The sequence below is a fragment of the Bos mutus genome, chromosome 1 (genome assembly GCF_027580195.1).
Source record: "Bos mutus isolate GX-2022 chromosome 1, NWIPB_WYAK_1.1, whole genome shotgun sequence".
In the NCBI taxonomy this organism is placed as follows: Eukaryota; Metazoa; Chordata; class Mammalia; order Artiodactyla; family Bovidae; genus Bos; species Bos mutus.
The window spans coordinates 93644799-93666976 of NC_091617.1; the positions used below are offsets into that span (position 1 = coordinate 93644799).

A 22178-nucleotide genomic window follows, 5' to 3' on the forward strand; every position below is an offset into this window, starting at 1 on the left:
TCTACCTTGCATTTTAGTCATTTCTTCCATATTGGTTTTCTCTTCATCCGAAAAACCCAGGAAACTTAAAATGCAATCTTGAAATGGAGGAACTTTAAATTCATTTCTAAAGTCATCAACTGATGCACAGAAGTCCCTAAAAACAAAAGTACACTCTTTTAAAACCAGCTTAACTGCAATTCAATATAAGTGAAGCGGATCAATTTATAAATCTACAGTAACTTTCAAGGTTTTAGCATAATCCATTTACTGAAAATATTTTACATTAGGTCCTGAAATATTATAAAAACTATAGCTAAAAAAAACTGATGTGTCCTCAGTCATCCCAGAAGTAACTTCCCACACAGTTTAATCACAGGTAATAGTTAAAGATGCAAATATCTGCTGTGTACATGAAATTTTGTATGTATTACAGGGGTTCTATAGTTTCATAAAATCTAATAATCAAGTACAAGAGCAAGGAATTGTGAGACTGGAAAGCTTAACAAGGTTATGAAATGCAGTTACCACTTAAAATGTAACCAGACAAACATAAGAAAAAATATAGCACAACCCAAACATCCAGATGCAGTAAGCTATTACCTGATAATTTTAGAATGCTTTTATTGGTTATTAAATTATTTTATAAAATAAAGTTCAAAGATATCATAGATGTCTTTCCATTTTCAATAATTATAATAATAAAAACTTTGTTCCTCCTATACTTTATTCCCTAAGCTTCACAAAGACTGAATTACTTTTCATATATTAATTTATGAATTTTGGGCACATGGGTTTCCTTATGACATGTGACTGATTCACATAATTAACAACTGAATTTCTAAATACTTACTGTTCATTCCGCCTTTCCCAAGCTTTATGAATCCATTCTGGTTTCATAATTGGAGTACCCAGGCTCACAGCTACCTAAAAACATAAACATTAATTATGATGCATTTTTATCTTAAATAACTGCATTCTTATAAGATATGAACAATTATAATTACATTCTTAGATCACTGCCCATCTGCTTTGTAACAAAATATAAAGAAAAAACTATCTTTCCATCATACAGTCTAGGTTAAAATAACTTCCAAAACAAGTTCCACAAGGTCCAAGCTGTTTCATTTTATTTTAAATAAATACATCTCCCAAGTTGATTCAGTTCATCTTTATTACATTTCTATTTCTGTGTTTACTTTTTTAGAAGTATTAACCCCCATGATAGCACTAAGAGTTTAAGAGAAAATATCTGATTAGGTCACAAAATCTTAGATATGAGTTCTAAGTCTACCTCCCAGGAATTCAACATTACCCTAATGTTGCTACATATATACACTGATGGAGGGTGAGAACAAAGTGATAAACTCTTCAAGTGCAATCCTTGAACTAAGACTTTAATCCCAATAAAAGTATTTTCTCCTGTTCTATAATTTTCACAAGTTAAATCTTAGAACCATTTTATAAGAACAAAGTTCTGCTCTTAGATAAGAGAGAAATACCTACCCTCATCACCTTCTGACCCCCTTACTCACCAACGCTCACAGTAATTCTTTTCTAATATTACTCATCTGCCTCCTAAAATGTTATTCACTTACCAACCTCCACTATCCTAATCATCTTTCAAGACCTAACTCAAGCTCCACGGCCTCCTTCAAACCTCAGGGGCCACACTCCTATGATTTCAAATTTTTTACTAAACACACATATAGCAAAAATCGAATTTCTGATCCTCAATAAATTGTGAGAGAAACAGACAAAATGAGAACACTTTCATTAAATCCATTACCAAACAGTGCTATATTGAAATACACAAAAACACTAAAATTTACATACCCTGAATTTTTCTCCTTGTGTACAATTTGCCACCAAATGTGTAACTTTTGAATTAAAGTCTTTTCGAATAACTCCACCCATGTGATGAACCAATGTCACCAATCTGGCCTCAAAAGAAAAAGTAAACATTGTTTTTTTTAATTAATATGAACAAAATTTTAAACGATGTTTATAGTTCATTTAGCATATACTGATTTCTATTTATCAGGTACATAAAATAATTTTTATAAAGTTTATGTTAAAAAAATTAAAGATTCATTTGCTTTACTGGCATAGGCAAAATCATAAAAAGGTAAGCTAGTTAAGATGAACACACAAAACTAATTAAAGACTGGCTTTCACACAAGTGAAAAAGTAAATATATTACTTCTCAGAGGTGGGTGGTGAAGTAAAAAAGCTTGTTGCTTTGCCAGGCAAAGGGGGACACAACAGGCTTGTGTCCCCAAAAAATGTATGTCCTCAATTTATTACTTTTTAAAAGCCAGGTTGCCATCACATCAAGATTCTTTTCACTGAATTATATTAATACCCCATTCAGTCAGTTCAGTTCAGTTGCTCAGTTGTGCCCGACTCTTTGCGACCCCATGAATCGCAGCATGCCAGGCATTAGCTCCAACATAAATAATTTTACAGATCAAAGAAAGAAGTTTCTATGAATTCTGTAGGGCGATGAGAATACTTTAAGACTAGATATACATAATAAAACATTGCAATGCAAAAACAAAAACTTCAAATAATATGCTAATAAAATACTTAAAAAGACAATTTAAATAGTTACACAGTTTTTCTAATTCACAGACCAGCCACCCTAGACACAACATTTGTTTGTTTACAAGGCTCTTCAGAGTCTCTTCACAAAGTTTAAGACCACTTTCATACTCATTCATAGTTGGCTTCCTGGGTGGCTCAGACACTAAAGTGTCTGTCTGTAATGTGGGAGATCCAGGTTCGATCCCTGGGTCAGGAAGATCCCCTGGAGAAGGAAACGGCACCACACTCCAGTACTGTTGTCTGGAAAATTCCATGGATGGAGGAGCCTGGTGGGCTACAGTCCATGGAGTCGCAAAGAGTCGGACACAAGTGAGCGACTTCACTTCACTTCACATTCACGGTAATTTCTCCTTCAATATTTTAAAAATAAAATCATGATACAACTACCAAAAAAAGGCAAATTTAAATTTATTTTTCTAGAGAAAATATTCTTTGACTAGAATGTTTTAAAATACTTACTAGTTCTTCTTTCTTCCTGAATCCAGTAAAACATAGTACTAGATTCATCATGCTGGTACAATAGAGTGGGCGACATGAAAATGGCAAAGGCTGAAGGATACAATTTTAAATCTGTGAGATTCTCTATAGCAAAAATAGAACACATCTTTCTAAACTAAACATATTTCCCTCTCTTGCCATTTAACATTCCCAACCCAAAAATATACTTGCATTTTTCAATATGTAAGAAATTGCAAGGATCAATTTCACAATAAAAAGTTCCCATGATTTCCCATATCATATTTGATACACATAATCTAAACACACTTTACTACTGCCAAATAAAACATAAATATCCATACCCAAACTTTTATTTCCAAAATGTACTTTGATACATGAGGTATTGTCTATAATAAAAGATTTCCATATACTACTGTAAATGCTTCAAATTAAAGTTAAAAGAGGTCAAAAATATTTTTCTAATAAATACTGATCATACATATACTTGAACCAAATATGATTCCAACTTTTCAGCTAAAATATGGAGATAGTAAATAATTTAACAAATGATTTTATCTATCTATATATGAAAGAGAATGCTTAAAAACAGATATAAATTTAATTCCCACTACTGGGCAGAAATATCTTTTCCATAATCTTGGCCTTTAAAATGTTTATGTGTGTTTTGAAAACAAGACTTCCAAATCAAAACAGAAAATTAAAAGATTATCATGTGCTCATTATTAGTATCTATAATAAAAGAAGCACAAAGACCCAAGCAGTTTAAAGTTAATAAGGCAAGCTTAAGAATGTCAAAACAGAGCAATAAAATAAGTATCAACTCTACTACAACTTAACTGAAATGCTATTCAAAAACAAAAAGCTAAAGTAATTTCCCTAATTTATCAGTAGAAACTGATAAAAATGCAATTGTGGTAGCTGTTCTATGTGGAGGAAAACTAAGTTTATGTATTTATATATATACATCTTTGATACTCAGGTTTAAAGCAAATTATTTCTTCCCAAGATACTGCAGGTATTAATATTTTGTATATACACATGATATTCTTCGGGCTTCCCAGGTGGCGCTAGTGGTAAAGAACCTGCCTGCCAATGCAGGAGATATAAGGGACGGGAGTTTGATCCCTGGGTCGGGTTCACTCCCTGGGTTGGGAAGATGCCCTGAAGGAGGGAGGGCATGGCAACCCACTCCAGTGTTCCTGCCTGGAGAATCCCATGGCCTGGCGGGCCAAAGTCCATAGGGTTGCAAACAGTCAGACACAACTGAAGCGACTTAACACGCATGCACACACATATTATTTATGATTAAAGGACTTCTGAGTTCTATAGAAGGGAGTACTACAGAGTAGCCACTACCATTCCTATTCTAAAGATTTCATATTCTCAACAATTAATGAGATTTTTCTGCAAAAAATTCATTAATAAAATTTTATTAACCTTGAGAAGTTATAATAAGCATATATTCTTTCTTACCTCTCCTTTTTCTGCACAGTTTAATACAACTGGTGGTCCAATAACTCTACAATCAGCCTTGTATAACTCATTAAAGACAGAATCCTGGAAGTCCATGACTATGAATACATTTTCAAATTCTGGAGAATCCAAACTTTTAAATTCTTCAACTGATTCCATCTTTACAAACGGCAGTTTAATTTCCTTGATTTTTTCCATGGCATTATTAAGAAATAAAATTTATATATTATAAAATCAATTATAAATCTCTCTAAGTAAGACCCCCAAATCAACTCAGTATCAACATTTTTATTTGTGTATTTGTATAAATGTAGAAACTTAAGTTTTAAATCATACAATGAGCATTATACTTAATAGTGAACAGTCATATTTATTTATATAAACATATCTCTACATTAAGATTTTAAAATTTGAAAATTATTATAAAGGTGTAAGTTTCTGACATGACTTGGTAGTCATTATAAAGCATCTAGTATGGATATAAAAAGAGGGATGATGAATTTTTTAAGTACATGTATTTTGATAGTAGAATGCCTTAGAAAGATATCCACAGTTGCTTTTTATTCTGACTGAGAAAATGATGCCATACGCATAGTTCTTCCTGCACAAATTATAGTCAGAAAAAAAGAAAAAAATATTATGCCATGTATAAAAATACTATGACATCTACAGAAAGTTCAGTATAAATGAGGGAAATAAGAGAAAGATAAGAAAATATGGAGGCGACTACAACATTGTATACACAGGATATAAAAAGGCAACTTTGTAATGTACATCCATGAAAAAGAATGAAGATAATTAAGTATCTATATGATTTGTATAAAAAAAAACAGAACCATTTAAAAGAAAATTCAAATGGGTGAGTCAATATTTGGGCTTTACTTCCCAGGCTGATGTGAAGGTATGAATTGTGTATCCCAAAACTCACGTTGAAGTCCTAATCCCCTGTACCTCAGAAGGTAACTATTTCAAGATATGGCCTTTCAAGATGTAATAAAGGTTAAATGAAGTCACATGGGTGGATTCTAGTCAGACTGGATTAGTGGTGGATAGGTGTCCTTATAAAAGGAAATCTGGACATACAAAAGAGATATGCATGCACAGAAGATAAGCCATGTGAAGATAAAGCAAGATGGTGGCAGTCATCGACAAGCCAAGGAAAAAGGCCTCAACAGAAATTACACCTGCTGACACCTTGATCTTGGACTTTAGCCTCCAGGGAAGTGAGAAAACATATTTCTATTGTTTGAGCTGCCCAGCATATGTTATTATGGAAACCCTCACAATCCAGTATTAGCTGGAATAGGGAATTAGACATATTTCATACAGTGAGGTAAATTCCCTGATGACTGTCAAATTGACTTGAAATGTGGAAGTAATGCAAGAATTCAGAATAAAATAAAATTATTGAGAAAAAAGTAGAGTTTAAAGTATTAGATCTTCGCAAATACATAAGTGAAATGTCATTTAAATGTTACAATACCAAATTACTATATAAGGATTTCATTATTTATAAAACATTATAGTTTGAGGTTTCAGAAACATCCAAATTTTAAAATAAATGTCACAGTTTTCATTAATCTAGCTTCAGAGTGTTCAAAGTATACCTTGCGTCTACTTTAGGCCCAATCACCAGTAAGTGGACTATAGAATACAATCAAAGGAAGTGCAGCATGCCACATGCAAGGAAATGCTTGACCTACCATATTAACAATACTTTTTATTAATTTTTCATCCGATTTTCCAGGACAACTTTCTTTTATCTTTATAACAGGGACTTCCATTATGTTAATAGTCTGTGGAAAAGAGACTTAATTATGAGATTAAGAAAACTATAGATTTATTTATGCACCGATGGAAGGCAAATAGTCTCTTTTAAAAAAAAATAAAAAGTTAAATCTCCATACCTTTAAGGCTCTTATAAGTTCTTCTTGTTTTCCAGATTCTTGAACCAGTATGACTCTTGTTTCAATCTGAGGCATTTCTTCTATTAAAATTAAAAATTTTTAAGTAAAACACTTTTATTATTCACTAACATCAAAATCTGTAGTCTCCAATCCCTTTTTTGGTTATATCTGTAATGTTTTCCACCTTTGAGATAATAACATTCCCTGAAATTAAGATGACTTAATTCCTAGCTTTTTAAAAAAATCTGATCAGGTATCATTTCAGAAGAGAAACACACTGTATTATAAACAAAGTATTCAAACATCAGCACTCTTCATAACCAAAGAAAGCATTCACCAATTGGCAGAGTCATCCTCTGAAATAGTGCACACAACTTTAGGAAAGATACGTTTACACAGTGGAAAGGGAAGAAGTGGCTCTTCACCTGACCAGTCCTAACTGAATATATTGTAGCTAACAATATTACAGCTAGATTGCCCTCACATACAGCAAAAGCAACATCCAACAACAAGACACCTTCTCCTTTAAAGTTGGGAAATGCCAAACAAGAATAAAAAAATCTAGTGCAATGGGTTTTTGTTAACAAATTTTTACTGAATGCCTGTACCCTAACTTAACAATATTACAGTCAAATCATAAGAAAATCGCTAGTCAGTAAGTTTAGGATTAAAAGAGTGATTTGTCATTTGTTTATTTGTTTATTTGTCATAAAACAGTGATTTATCCTCTAAAGCAGATAACATGTTTACCTTCAACACATGAAGCAGATCTAATAAATAAGTTTTCCTTAGAAGTTTCGGCAACTTTAGAATCAAAAATGGAAGAGTCTGCCAAGCTTGTACTGCCAGTAGTGGATGCTAACGCACTATCATCAGCCATTGTTTGTTCTCTTCTATGATGGCTGAAAAAACAATTTAAATACAATTACAAAAAACGAACATAATTGTTAGGCAAGAACAAGCATTAATACCTACAACTCACAAGAAATATCATTACCCAATTTTTAAAAATACTGAACCAAAGGAAGTCACTCAACTTCTCTGAAGCTCAGTTTGCTCTTTATCTGTAAAATAAAGATACTCTTACCTGACTCATAGAGATACAGTAAAATAACAATGTACCAAAAGTACATTATCTGTATAAAGTACAAAAGTACAGGATATTACCAGACAGTCAAAAAGTACTCAAAATGTACCCATAAATACTATGCTACCTCCCCATCCATACCTTTGCCCTCATCCAAACTATTTCTTTTCCTATTTTATCATGTCACCATCATCCCCTAAATAATTCCAGTCAAAAACCTGATCCATCTTTACTCTTTCATCTACCTCATTTGCCCTCCCCTAAATTGCTATCAATCCCTCAAGCATCTCTGTATCTCTGGGATCCAGCGGGTCTTTTTGTGGCCAATGCCATAATGCTCACTTGGTGAAAAACAACAGTTCCAGACAACTGTCTCTATCACCAGTTTCTTCAAAGGTCACGATCCACATGGTTTTCAGGGTATGGTTCTAAAAAGAAATGTGACCATGTTACTTCCTTGCTTTAAACTTGCATGAGAAGGGCTCCTTAGACAATCAAGTTCAAATTCACCGTCCAGTTCACACTTTCATCCTAGTCCACCTATTTAACCTCACCTCTTCTATTTCCCCAAGTCCACATGGGCTGTACTGCTCCAGCCACAAAGGATTTCCCAGATTTTTGCAAACAACTTACTCCACATCTACTTGCATTTAACAGGGCTCAATTCTCCACCCAGCATGTCTTTCAACACATCACACCACTTGACTTATCCTCTGTAGATTTCTCCAAACTTCTCATGTATAACTGGACTGCTCCCTTCTCTGTATTTTCATACTACTTTACAAAAGTTTATCCTCTAAAAGATTTCACAAGACAATTAACAAGTGTCATTATGATCCTGGACTATGAAAGAAAATCTTTTTTAAATTTCCAGGACTTAAAGAGTTGAAACGTTAAGCAAACAGGGAATAAAGAAAAAGCTGAATAGACTTTTATCCATTCAAACTGGAGTTTTTAATGTAAGTTTATTATCTTGAGGTAAATTTCCACAATACTGGGCAAATACAAAGAAGAGGCCCCATCTTACCTAAAGGTGCATACCTGATCTGATTTACCCTTTCCTACATTTTCAGAATAATAAAACATACAAATAGCTTTCAGTACATTTTTAACAAAGTAATGTTTAAAGTATTATTAGCCTCATTTCTGCAAAGTGGTATCAAATAGTGTGACAAGGTTCACACTAGTAATAGACTTAAGCCTGATTATTAAGTGCACTAACTTATATTAGTTGCTTCAGAGTCAAGCAACTCAGCTTCCAGTCTCAACTCTGCACTTAGTAGGTTAAGCCTCAGTTTCCACACCAGGAAAAGGTTTAACAGTACAACTCAAATCCAATTGTGATAAACTTAATAGATGATGTCTTTACATGAGTGACAATTATTCATTCTCATGATGCAGGGAAACATTGAAAGCAGAAGGGGACAACAAAGGATGAGATGGTTGGATGGCGTCACTGACTCAATGGACATGAGACTGAGTAAACGCCAGGAGTTGGTGATGGACAGGGAGGCCTGGCAAGCTACAGTCCATGGTGTTGCAAAGAGTCAGACATGACTGCGTGACTGAACTGAACTGATAATATTCACAATGTGAACATTTCTCATTGTTTTACCATACATCCACATCAATCATTATTTAAAGGCTCCCCAAAGGAGAGCTCCAATAGTTGTTAGTAAGAGTCTTAGAATCGATAATAAACTCTATACAGCCCTTATTTTTCTGTTAAGTCTCTCACACTTAAATGTTTCTAGTGAAAAAGAAAGGCTCTAAACAGGCTTTCATTTCAAGTCCCCTTAAAAGGATGTTAAAAAGAAAAATCCACCAAAACTACTAACCTATATGCTGCAACTACTGAAGCCAGGGCCCAACTACTGAATTTCTGTGCTTGACAACAGAAGCCACCGCAAAGAGAAGCCAGTGCACCACAAGAATGAAGAGAGTAGCCCCAGATCGCTCACCACAACTAGAGAAAGACCACATGCAGCAAGAAAGATCCAGCGCAAACAAAAATAAAATTTTTTAAAAAGAAAGAAAAATCAAGAGATGATTGCTGCTTTAAGGAACGTAAGAGCGAGTCTTTAATAAATCAAAAATACCATGAGTTCACATTTTTTCACTTATGCCTCTCTGTTTCAGTTCAGTTCAGTCGCTCAGTCATGTCCGACTCTTTAACAGGGAAGTAACTACAAAGTAAAACTGTCTCTGATGATACTATATATGATCAGTTTATTGCCAAAACAGGTTTCGGTCAGTTCAGTCGCTCAGTCCTGCCCGACTCTTTGCAACCCCATGAACCACGGCACGCCAGGCCTCCCTGTCCATCACCAACTCCCGGAGTCCACCCAAACCCATGTCCATTGAGTCGGTGATGCCATCCAATCATCTCATCCTCTGTTGTTCCCTTCTCCTCCTGCCCTCAATCTTTCCCAGCATCAGGGTCTTTTCCAATGAGTCAGCTCTTTGCATCAGGTGGCCAAAATATTGGAGTTTCAGCTTCAGCATCAGTCCTTCCAATGAACACCCAGGACTGATCTCCTTTAGGATGGACTGGTTAGATCCCCTTGCAGTCCAAGGGACTCTCAAGAGTCTTCTCCAACACCACAGTTTAAAAGCATCAATTCTTCGGCGCTCAGCTTTCTTCACAGTCCAACTCTCACATCCATACATGACCACTGGAAAAACCATAGCCTTGACTAGATAGACCTTTGGTGACAAAGTGATGTCTCTGGTTTTTAATATTCTGTCTAGGTTAGTCATAACTTTCCTTGAGAGGAGTAAACGTCTTTTAATTTCATGGCTGCAATCACCATCTGCAGTGATTTTGGAGCCCAGAAAAATAAAGTCAGCCAAAACAGCTTTCAGTCAGTTCAGTCACTCAGTTGTGGTCAACTCTTTGCAATCCCATGAACCACGGCACGCCAGGCCTCCCTGTCCATCACCAACTCCCGGAGTCCACCCAAACCCATGTCCATTGAGTCCTGTTTCCACTGTTTCCCCATCTATTTGCCATGAAGTAACTATGCCAAAACTTTTGACTGTGTGGATCACAATAACCTGTGGAAAATTCTTCAAGAGATGGGAATACCAGACCACCTGATCTGCCTCTTGAGAAACCTGTATGCAGGTCAGGAAGCAACAGTTAGAACTAGGCACAGAACAACAGACTGGTTCCAAACTGGGAAAGGAGTATGTCAAGGCTGTACATTGTCACCCTGCTTATTTAACTTCTATGCAGAGTACATCATGAGAAATGCTGGGCTGGATGAAGCACAGGATGGAATCAAGATTGCCGGGAGAAATATCAATAACCTCAGATATGCAGATGACACCACCCTTATGGCAGAAGGTGAAGAGGAACTAAAAGGCCTCTTGAAAGTGAAAGAGAGTGAAAAAGTTGGCTTAAAGTTCAACATTCAGGAAATTAAGATCATGGCATCTAGTCCGATCACTTCATGGGAAATAGATGGGGAAACAGTGGAAAACGGCTTTAACATTTAGAAAAAAGATGCATGCTAAAGTTACCATGTATCAACAGTCTGATTACAAACTGAAAAGCACTAATAATTTTTTCATATTCATGTATTCTGTAAGCTTTTAAGATAAACACACACAAAAAATCAGTGTTAATAAACCCATACAGATTACTTTTAATCTGAGAACATACTCAAGGAGTTTCTAACTAAATATAACATATGCCTCTTTCCATAACAAAGATAAAATTTGTCATTTAAACAAGTATCCTTTTATTTTTTTAGGCAATCATTTTTCAGGGTGGAGGAGCTAAATGCCATACTGGACATGTTGGTGGTGTTATTGACAATAACACTGTTCACGTTACGTAATACTGTCATTAACAAATAACTTTTATTTAACCAATTTGTGGCACTGTTCTATACCTTTTACTTGCATTCATTTAATCTTTGCAACAATCCTAAAGGGCAGGTACTATTATGCTCATTTTACAGATAAAGAAACCTAGAACAGAGAGATAAACTTCCCCCAGGGCATACTGTTGGTGGCAAAACACTCAATTCCGAGCCGACTTCAGAGGCTGCGCTTTTAACCCTTTCAGTACAGTTCAGTTCAGTCGCGTCCGACTCTTTGCGACCCCATGAATCGCAGCACGCCATAACCAACTGTACGCGGGGTGGAGCGCCGGAAAGGGCTGGCATTTTACATTAAATACTAAAAACTAAAGATGCCAGGAAGAATCCAAGAGTGAAACCACTAAGTAATCTGAGATAAGCCCCCAAAGGCCACAGCTGCCGGCCCCAGATCCGCAGAGCCCATTGTGGCTTGCCAAGGCCCCCTTTCCGACAACTCCCCCCTTTGCCCAGAAACTCTTTCGGAAAAAATATCCAACCCGGCAAGCGATGACGAAGCATAGCAGCCAGGATGACCTCCAGTTCCCACTCCGCAACCAGGCCCCGCTGTTGGGAAGACGGCGGGGTGGTTTCCAGAGCCGGGAAGCCAGGGCTGGGTGCTCCGGAATTCGCGGTCACCGGGGCGGGGCCGTGGGACACAAGCACAGCGGCCCACTGCTCTGGGGACGCCGGCCCACTCCCACCTCCGCCACGCGCACCCACAGAGCCCTCACCACTCTCAAAGGACGCCCTGGAAGTTCCACCTTTTCAAGCACAGGTCCTTCTCACCGTTACCGCCATTCCTCGCCAGCCGCGGCCACAGCCAATTCAAAAAGTGAGTCACTCTCTCTAAAAGTCATGCCGATTGGCGCGTGATGTCAACCTCCTTCCCATTTGCTGGAGTCTCCAGAGGGGCGGTGATTGGCCGCTGCGCACCTCCCCGCAGACGCTGACGGATTGGTCGAGCGTGTGTTTCAAATAAACCCAACGGCTTCGACGTCAGAACGTCACAAATTTGTAGAGAAGCGCCGGGATGCGACCGGTAGGTGGCGATAGAGGCTCCTGGGTTTCTGTGGGAGTGATTAGCAGGTGTGTCTGAGGCTACCGCTTGTTTACTCAGTAAACATCCCGTTTCCTAGGGAGAGGTTGAGTGGATTTTCTGTCCCCTCAGCTTTTTTTTTTTTTTTTTAATGGATTACGCTCTGCCAGATCCCTTAAATGTAATCTGCGCCTTGACAGATGAATTTTTCTTCAGTGGTTCCTGTGAGTTGTAAGATTTTTCTGCCTGTATGCTTCCGGCTTCAGGAATTTAAACGTGGGTTAAGGGGTTTAGAGTTTGGTAGTTGTCTTGGTGTCCAGGACATGGGAACTTGGGGTTTCTCCAGCTGGACTTTCAGAAGCCGCTTATTTATATCCTGACGTATGTAAAGCACTGTGCTCTGGTCTAGGGAATTTCACGTATGATTAGAATAAATTCTTAGTGTTTCTAGCACTTTTTAAAATAAATAAACTTGCATTTGAACAAATGTAAAACTGTGGCATGAGATTCTAGAATTTTCTGAAGCCAAAGTAAATTGTTTCTTGCTGCACCCGCTCTTCCTCGAGGTCTTTTGCTGCTTTCCTCTGACGTCTAGCCAAGTTTATCATTTTTCCTATAATTCCTATTGCTATAATGAAAATCTAATTTTCTTTGTTTTCTGTTAATAAATATAATGCTCTGTGCCACAGTCCCTTAAAAAAAACACACCTCCCAAAGGTGAGTTTCGCATAGTTTCAACCTATTTGCTGGTTAAATAAAGGCAGAAAGGAGAATCCGTTGCTAGAATATTAAATTTGGACAAGAGAAGGAAAACATACTTTGTAATGGAACACTTCCTAACATCTCAAACAGATCCTCAGTATTTAGAATTTTTCCTAATTTTGTCAGGCCACTTTAGAATGCCTGAAAAGCATGTAATGCATTCCACAAAATGAGTGAAGCAGTGTGGTAATTATTGGTTTCCTTCTTCATAACTGAAGAATATTTACCTTCAGCCCTCCACTTAATGCCATAATAACCATTACAGCAAGGACTTACCTGGCGGCTCAGTGGTAAAGCCTCTGCCTGCAGTGTAGGAGACACAGGAGACACAAGTCCAATCTCCGGTCCGGAAGATTGCCTGGAGAAGGAAATGGCAACCCCTAGAGAATCCCATAGACGGAGGAACTTGGGGGGCTATAGTCCTTGGGGTCGCAGAGTTGGGCTCCATTTGAGCGTGCCCGTGAAGGTTACGGCAAAAGCAAAGAAAAACAGTCACTGAAATTTCATGCACACACACACACAATTATTTCACTGTGGAATGTGCTTTTGTGTTTAAACAGGCGTGGAAAAACAGATCATTTTAGATCAGATCAGTCGCTCAGTCGTGTCTGACTCTTTGCGACCCCATGAATTGCAGCACGCCAGGCCTCCCTGTCCATCACCAACTCCTGGAGTTCACTGAGACTCACGTCCATCGAGTCAGTGATGCCATCCAGCCATCTCATCCTCTGTTGTCCCCTTCTCCTCCTGCCCCCAATCCCTCCCAGCATCAGAGTCTTTTCCAATGAGTCAACTCTTTGCATGAGGTGGCCAAAGGACTGGAGTTTCAGCTTTAGCATCATTCCTTCCAAAGAAATCCCAGGGCTGATCTCCTTCAGAATGGACTGGTTGGATCTCCTTGCAGTCCAAGGGACTCTCAAGAGTCTCCTCCAACACCACAGTTCAGAAGCATCAATTCTTCGGCACTCAGCCTTCTTAACAGTCCAACTCTCACATCCAAAACATGACCACAGGAAAAACCATAGCCTTGACTAAACGAACCTTTGTTGGCAAAGTACTGTCTCTGCTTTTGAATATGCTATCTAGGTTAGTCATAACTTTCCTTCCAAGGAGTAAGTGTCTTTTAATTTCATGGCTGCAGTCACCATCTGCAGTGATTTTGGAGCCCAGAAAAATAAAGTCTGACACTGTTTCCACTGTTTCCCCGTCTATTTCCCATGAAGTGATGGGACCAAATGCCATGATACTAGTTTTCTGAATGTTGAGCTTTAAGCCAACTTTTTCACTCTCCACTTTCACTTTCATCAAGAGGCTTTTGAGTTCCTCTTCACTTTCTGCCATAAGGGTGGTGTCATCTGCATATCTGAGGTTATTGCTATTTCTCCCAGCAATCTTGATTCCAGCTTGTGTTTCTTCCAGTCCAGCGTTTCTCATGATGTACTCTGCATATAGGTTAAATAAACAGGGTGACAATATACAGCCTTGACGTACTCCTTTTCCTATTTGGAACCAGTCTGTTGTTCCATGTCCAGTTCTAACTGTTGCTTCCTGACCTGCATACAGATTTCTCAAGAGGCAGGTCAGGTGGTCTGGTATTCCCATCTCTTTCAGAATTTTCCACAGTTTCTTGTGATTCACACAGTCAAAGGCTTTGGCATAGTCAATAAAGCAGAAATAGATGTTTTTCTGGAACTCTCTTGCTTTTTCCATGATCCAGTGGATGTTGGCAATTTGATCTCTGGTTCCTCTGCCTTTTCTAAAACCAGCTTGAACATCAGGAAGTTTACGGTTCACATATTGCTGAAGCCTGGCTTGGAGAATTTTGAGCATTACTTTACTAGCATGTGAGATGAGTGCAATTGTGCGGTAGTTTGAGCATTCTTTGGCATTGCCTTTCTTTGGGATTGGAATGAAAACTGACCTTTTCCAGTCCTGTGGCCACTGCTGAGATTTCCCAATTTGCTGGCATATTGAGTGCAGCACTTTCACAGCATCATCTTTCACACACACAGGCACACAGCTATTTCACTGTGAAATGTACTTTTGTGTTTAAACTAAGGTGTGCCCAGCATTCCAGAAAGCCTTCAGACTGAAAAGATATTAACCTAGTGAGGAAAGAGTCAAACACAACTAAGCATAGACACAGTGAAGAAAGCAACCTATTTCCTCTGTGTATTGCTTCCTGTTAGGCTTTGTACACAAATTTATGATTCCCTACAATGTATTACCACACAAATTGTATGCTAGCCTACGAAAAGTTATACATGATTTTTTTGGCCCCACAACATGTGGGATCTTAGTTCCCCAGCCAGGGACTGAACCCATACCCCTTGTATTGGAAGTACAGAGTCTTAACCATTAGACTGCCAGAGAAATCCCTATATTTGATTCCTTTTAAGGGATATATGGCAGTTTGACTAGCAAATATACAGGCACTATGATGTTCTAATATTTCCTAACCTTGTGACATCCTTTTCATCTCCTAGGCACATAACTGCAGGCAAATAACTAAACTTTCTATGCCTCAGTTTGAGTTTTTATAAAAGGGCACTTACCTCATTACTGTTGTTGTGAGGATTAAAATTTGATATGTATAATTAAAACATAGTCTTAGGAACTAAACAACAACAACAAAGCATATAATAAACATTCAATAGGTGTTAACTGTTACTGTTATTTTTACTGCTAGTTTGCTGCTGCTGCTGCTGCTATTACCACTACAGTTAACTCACCTGAGGCCCTATAATTACCTGATGGGACTGATGTTTTCTACACTACCTTCTCAACTCTGACCACTGGAGCAAGGCTCCTATGTTTCTGTTCCCTTTGCCCCATCGTTTCCCCAGCCACAAATCCTGCCACCTACCAGACCAAGCTTCTCGTAGCAAAGACCTTCATCACGTTCTTTTCCTACCAGAAAGAGAACAGTCCTTCTTCCACACCCAACCTGATCTCTCTTCTAAGGGAAAGCTTGCAATGCTCATGATGTCTCCTCTTGTCTGGAAGATAAGGCCATCTTGCTGCTGGCCTTGGCCAGGCTTCTGTCCCCTTCCAAGGCAGGTCCCAGCCAAGATTTTTTTATGTGAAATGTGAGTCTCTTCCTTCAGGTACCTTCACTGGAAATGTAGTTATTGAATGCATATATCAAGGGGACAAAACTGTTTACAGTACAGGATAGATAGACCAAAATGAGAACTTCCTTGAAAGAATAGACCATTTAAAAAATTACAACTCCTAAGATGCTGAATGAACAGGTTTCAAACAAAAAATACTGCAGAAATTGAATTAATTTAAGTACTTAGTATATTAAAATGTGTGACATTTTCATCAAGCAATAAGATAATTTCTGAGGTAGGGACATGAAATGTAGAAGATAGAACTACTGAAATTCTTCCTTTGGAGGATCAACTTCCCTACCTCCGTCTCTGAATTGAGTGACACACTGGACCATCTTTCCTGACTCTAATCTTATACATTTTTACTTCAGTTTATCCCCTCCTCTTTGTGTATAATTTCTTTCTTTCCTTACTCCCTCCCCTGCCCATCTCCATCTTCTTTTTTCATCAGTACTCCTTCAGGACAGCAGAGAATGGGGAGTTAGAAAAATTAGTTTAGAATTATGGAATATCTTTCTCCACCCTATACTCCCACACACACACATCACAAATATGCACATTGCCCATGCCATCACTCTTCAAATCAGAATAAACAAGATTTCTCATAGTTTTCTGGTTTGCTTTGATCTGCTAATAAGAACTAGTATATCTAAAAGAATTATTAAATTTGTTGCAATAAATGGGCAATATTTGTTGTGATGAACTTTGTTTCTATTACCTAAAGGTGTGATGAAATATGTTACAATTTCTAGGTTTTATTTTTAAGTATGAAATGTCATCAACCAATAATACTATTTTATAGTAAGTTTCAATATTTCATTATACCATAACTAGATATTGTAATGGCACACAGAACTCATGTAATTGTTTTTCTCCTGTATTGTCATACTTTTCCCCTCAAAGCATTTATGACATACATTAGTTCAGTTCAGTTCAGTCGCTCAGTCGTGTCCGACTCTTTGCGACCCCATGAATTGCAGCACGCCAGGCCTCCCTGTCCATCACCAACTCCCAGAGTTCACTCAGACTCACGTCCATCGAGTCAGTGATGCCATCCAGCCATCTCATCCTCTGTCGTCCCCTTCTCCTCCTGCCCCCAATCCCTCCCAGCATCAGAGTCTTTTCCAATGCGTCAACCCTTCACATGAGGTGGCCAAAGGACTGGAGTTTCAGCTTTAGCATCATTCCTTCCAAAGAAATCCCAGGGCTGATCTCCTTCAGAATGGACTGGGTGGATCTCCTTGCAGTCCAAGGGACTCTGAAGAGTCTTCTCCAACACCACAGTTCAAAAGCATCAATTCTTCGGTGCTCAGCCTTCTTCACAGTCCAACTCTCACATCCATGCATGACCACTGGAAAAACTATAGCCTAGACTAGACGAACCTCTGTTGGCAAAATAATGTCTCTGCTTTTCAATATGCTATCTAGGTTGGATATAACTTTCCTTCCAAGGAGTAAGCGTCTTTTAATTTCATGGCTGCAGTCACCATCTGCAGTGATTTTGGAGCCCAAAAAAATAAAGTCTGACACTGTGTCCACTGTTTCCCCATCTATTTCCCATGAAGTGATGGGACCAAATGCCATGATACTAGTTTTCTGAATGTTGAGCTTTAAGCCAACTTTTTCACTCTCCACTTTCACTTTCATCAAGAGGCTTTTGAGTTCCTCTTCACTTTCTGCCATAAGGGTGGTGTCATCTGCATATCTGAGGTTATTGCTATTTCTCCCAGCAATCTTGATTCCAGCTTGTGTTTCTTCCAGTCCAGCATTTCTCATGATGTACTCTGCATATAAGTTAAATAAGCAGGGTGACAATATACAGCCTTGACGTACTCCTTTTCCTATTTGGAACCAGTCTGTTGTTCCATGTCCAGTTCTAACTGTTGCTTCCTGACCTGCATACAGATTTCTCAAGAGGCAGGTCAGGTGGTCTGGTATTCCCATCTCTTTCAGAATTTTCCACAGTTTATTGTGATCCATAGTCAAAGGCTTTGGCATAGTCAATAAAGCAGAAATAGATGTTTTTCTGGAACTCTCTTGCTTTTTCCATGATCCAGTGGATGTTGGCAATTTGATCTCTGGTTCCTCTGCCTTTTCTAAAACCAGCTTGAACATCAGGAAGTTCACGGTTCACATATTGCTGAATAGCTATATATAAAGACACACCAGGTACAGATACAAAGATTCATTTTCTCTAAGAATTTATCATTTAAGATTTTTGTTTCAAAATCTTTAATGAGTAGCCATGGAATTCTGTACTTTCCTGAAGTACAGTCATTAACATTTTCCAATTAAAATGTCATATTTCCAAGTTGGTTTTAATATAGCATCTTCTAACCTGTCATCTCTGCCTGTGAAATAAGCTTTAGAAATTATAATCACTGTGATACAGACGAAGTTATTTTATACACTCAATAGTCAGTAATTAGGATATGAATCATTGCTTTATTTTTGTGAATCATTAGGCTATAAATCACTTGAATAGATTTGCAAGACTATACAAATTTACCACTTAAAGTTTCACTTGAACAAATAGAATTAGCTTTCCTTGATGAAGCAAGAGGTTTCTAAATATGATGAGGCTATTTTTTCAATTATGTAATTTGGTTAGTAAAATTTTAGTGGAAAAAGAAATCTCAGTTCACTAGTCTCATTCTTTCTTTTACAAATGAATATTACAAAGGCCCACAACATAAAGCTTATATTCCTTTACCACGGTCAGGTAACTAGTTAATGCCAAAACCAATATCAAAAATTTTATTTCTATTAAGCTATTTTGTCTTTTATTAAATTAAAGATACTAATACTAATTTATATTTCACATTAAACTTAAAAGTTGTTGTTTAGTCACTAAGTTGTGTCTAACTCTTTTGTGACCCTATGGATTATAGCTCACCACACTCCTCTGTCCATGGGATTTCCCAAGCAAGAGTACTGGAGTGGGTTGCCATTTCCTACTCCAGGGGATCTTCCCCATGCAGGGATCAAACCTGCATCTCCCACACTGGCAGGTGGATTCTTTACCACTGAGCCACCTGGCCAGCCCAAACTTAAAAGTACCAATATCTTTATTCATACTGCTTATATATTTTATTTTTGAATACATTAAGATGCTTTCAGTCCCATAAGAGCCTTGTTAGTCATGTTCACCAATGTATTGATCTGTAGCACCTAGCAACAATTCCTGGCTAATAGGATGTTCTCAAAAGTTATTGCATGAATAGCATTGTAATTGATCTCCAAGAATTCATACTGCCTTCCTCTAATTAATTATCCAGTCTGCATTCAGAGTGACATTATGCAAATCCAAACTCATCAGATCACTATCTCCTTAAAACCCTTCGATCCTACTAGGACTACATGATCTGACCTCTACTCATTTCCATGATCACTTTCTTCCTCTTGAGTTCTATTCCCACCTTTCTTCTCAAGGATTTTTGCATCTACTCTACTCTCTACCAATTCCTTTAATCCTCATTCTTTTAATTTAGAGTAGGTGACTTCTACTCACCCTTTTAGCATTTGTTCACTTACTATTCCCTGGAAGGTCTTTTCTCACTACCCACACCATCAGAAGCCCCATCATACAGCACCCAGCACCATGACTGTCTCTTTTGTGATACTTACCCAAGATGTGATTATTGGATTTATGTCTGTCTCCTCCAGGATCTAACCTACTTCAAAGGGAAAATGTCTTTTTGTTCAACATTTTATCCATGTGCTTAGCACATAGAAGACACTAAATTAAATATTTGTTGAAATAACAAGTAAATGAATTAATGATTGAATTATTTTTATTATAAGATCAGTGATATCTTTTCTAAAACTAATAAAAAGGGTTTCTTTTCTTTATTTTGGCCATGCAACTTGAAGGCTCTCAGTTCCCTGATGAGGGATTGAACCCAAGCCACAGCAGTGAAAGCTCAAAATCCTAACCACTAGACCACTCCCCTAAAAAAAGCTTTCTATTATTTTTATTCCAGTTCAGTTCAGTTCAGTCACTCAGTCGTGTCCAGTTCTTTGCAACCCCATGAACTACAGCACACCAGGCCTTTCTGACCAACTCCCAGAGTTTACTCAAACTCATGTCCATTGAGTCAGTGATGCCATCCAACCATCTCATCCTCTGTCATGCCCTTCTCCTCCCACCTTCAATCTTTCCCAGCATGAGGGTCTTTTCAAATGAGTCAGTTCTCACATGAGGTGGCCAAAGTATTGGAGTTTCAGCTTCAGCATCAATCCTTCCAATGAATATTCAGGACTGATTTCCTTTAGGATAGACTGGTTGGATCTTTCAGTCCAAGGGACTCTCAAGAGTCTCCTCCAACACCACAGTTCAAAAGCATCAATTCTTTGGTGCTCAGCTTTCTTTATATTCCAACTCTCACATCCACACATGACTACTGGAAAAACCATAGCTTTGACTAGACGAACCTTTGTTGGCTAAGTAATGTCTCTGCTTTTCAATATGCTGTCTAGGTTGGTCATAGCTTTTCTTCCAAGGAGCAAGCGTCTTAATTTCATGGCTGCAATCACCATCTGCAGTGATTTTGGAGCCCAAAAAAATAAGGTCTGTCACTATTTCCACTGTTTCCCCACCTTTTTGCCATGAAGTGATGGGACTGGATGCCATGATCTTCGTTTTCTGAATGTTGAGCTTTAAGCCAACTTTTTCAGTCTCCTCTTTCACTTTCATCAAGAGGCTCTTTAGTTCTTCACTTTCTGCCATAAGGGTGGTGTCATCTGCATATCTGAGGTTATTGATATTTCTCCCAGCAATCTTGATTCCAGCTTGTGCTTCATCCAGCCCAGCATTTCTCATGATGTACTCTGCATGTAAGTTAAATAAGCAGGGTGACAATATACAGCCTTGACGTACTCCTTTTCGTATTTGGAACCAGTCTGTTGTTCCATGTCCAGTTCTAACTGTTGCTTTTTGACCTGCATACAGGTTTCTCAAGAGGCAGATCAGGTGGTCTGGTATTCCCATCTCTTCAGAATTTTCCACAGTTTATTGTGATCCACACAGTCAAAGGCTTTGGCATAGTCAATAAAGCAGATGTTTTTCTGGAACTCTCTTGCTTTTTCAGTGATCCAACAGATATTGGCAATTTGATCTCTGGTTTATCTGCCTTTTCTAAATCCAGCTTGAACATCTGGAAGTTCTTGGTTCATGTACTGTTGAAGCCTGTCTTAGAGAATTTTGAGCATTACTTTACTAGCATGTGCTGCTGCTGCTGCTAAGTCGCTTCAGTCATATCCGACTCTGTGCGACCCCATAGACGACAGCCCACCAGGCTCCCCCGTCCCTGGGATTCTCCAGGCAAGAACACTGGAGTGGGTTGCCATTTCCTTCTCCAATGCATGACAGTGAAAAGTGAAAGTGAAGTCTCTCAGCCGTGTCTGACTCTTAGCGACCCCATGGACTGCAGCCTACCAGGCTCCTCAGTCCATGGGATTTTCCAGGCAAGAGTACTGGAGTGGGTTGCCATTGAGTGCAATTGTGTGGTAGTTTGAGCATTCTTTGGCATTGCCTTTCTTTGGGATTTGAGTGAAAACTGATCTTTTCCAGTCCTGTGGCTACTGCTGAGTTTTCCAAATTTGCTGGCATATTGAGTTTAGCACTTTCACAACATCATCTTGAAATAGCTCAACTGGAATTTCATCACCTCCACAGCTCCATTGGTGATGGAGGAATTCTATGGAGGAATTCCATCACCTCCATAGCTTTGTTGTAATGCTTCCTAAGGCCCACTTGACTTCACATTCCAGGATGTCTGGCTCTAGGTGAATGATCATAGGTGAGTGACCACTCCCCTAAAAGAGGTTTCTATTATATTTACTTTAATGCATATTTGTGACAATTTTTCAGGGAAAATTAAG

The 22178-nt window shown here is 38.3% G+C and overlaps 1 protein-coding gene across 5 annotated transcripts in view; it reads right to left on the reverse strand.

Annotated features, from left to right (window-relative positions):
* The window catches only part of ECT2 (epithelial cell transforming 2), a 59418-nt gene extending 47153 nt beyond the window's left edge, over positions 1-12265 (reverse strand). For 2 of the 5 annotated variants that reach the window (XM_070373086.1, XM_005889920.3), the window contains exons 1-9: positions 12113-12255; positions 7176-7327; positions 6426-6505; positions 6222-6314; positions 4519-4701; positions 3046-3135; positions 1816-1923; positions 833-906; positions 6-136 (exon numbers count right to left, since the gene is read on the reverse strand). In XM_070373086.1, the coding sequence (XP_070229187.1) occupies positions 6-136; positions 833-906; positions 1816-1923; positions 3046-3135; positions 4519-4701; positions 6222-6314; positions 6426-6505; positions 7176-7305 (889 nt within the window). In that variant the 5' untranslated portion in view covers positions 7306-7327; positions 12113-12255. Of the gene's footprint in view, positions 1-5; positions 137-832; positions 907-1815; positions 1924-3045; positions 3136-4518; positions 4702-6221; positions 6315-6425; positions 6506-7175; positions 7328-12112 lie in introns of all 5 variants that reach the window. The other 3 variants (XM_070373097.1, XM_070373090.1, XM_070373079.1) reach the window with 2 other exon arrangements.
* Positions 12266-22178: the final 9913 nt, after the last annotated feature.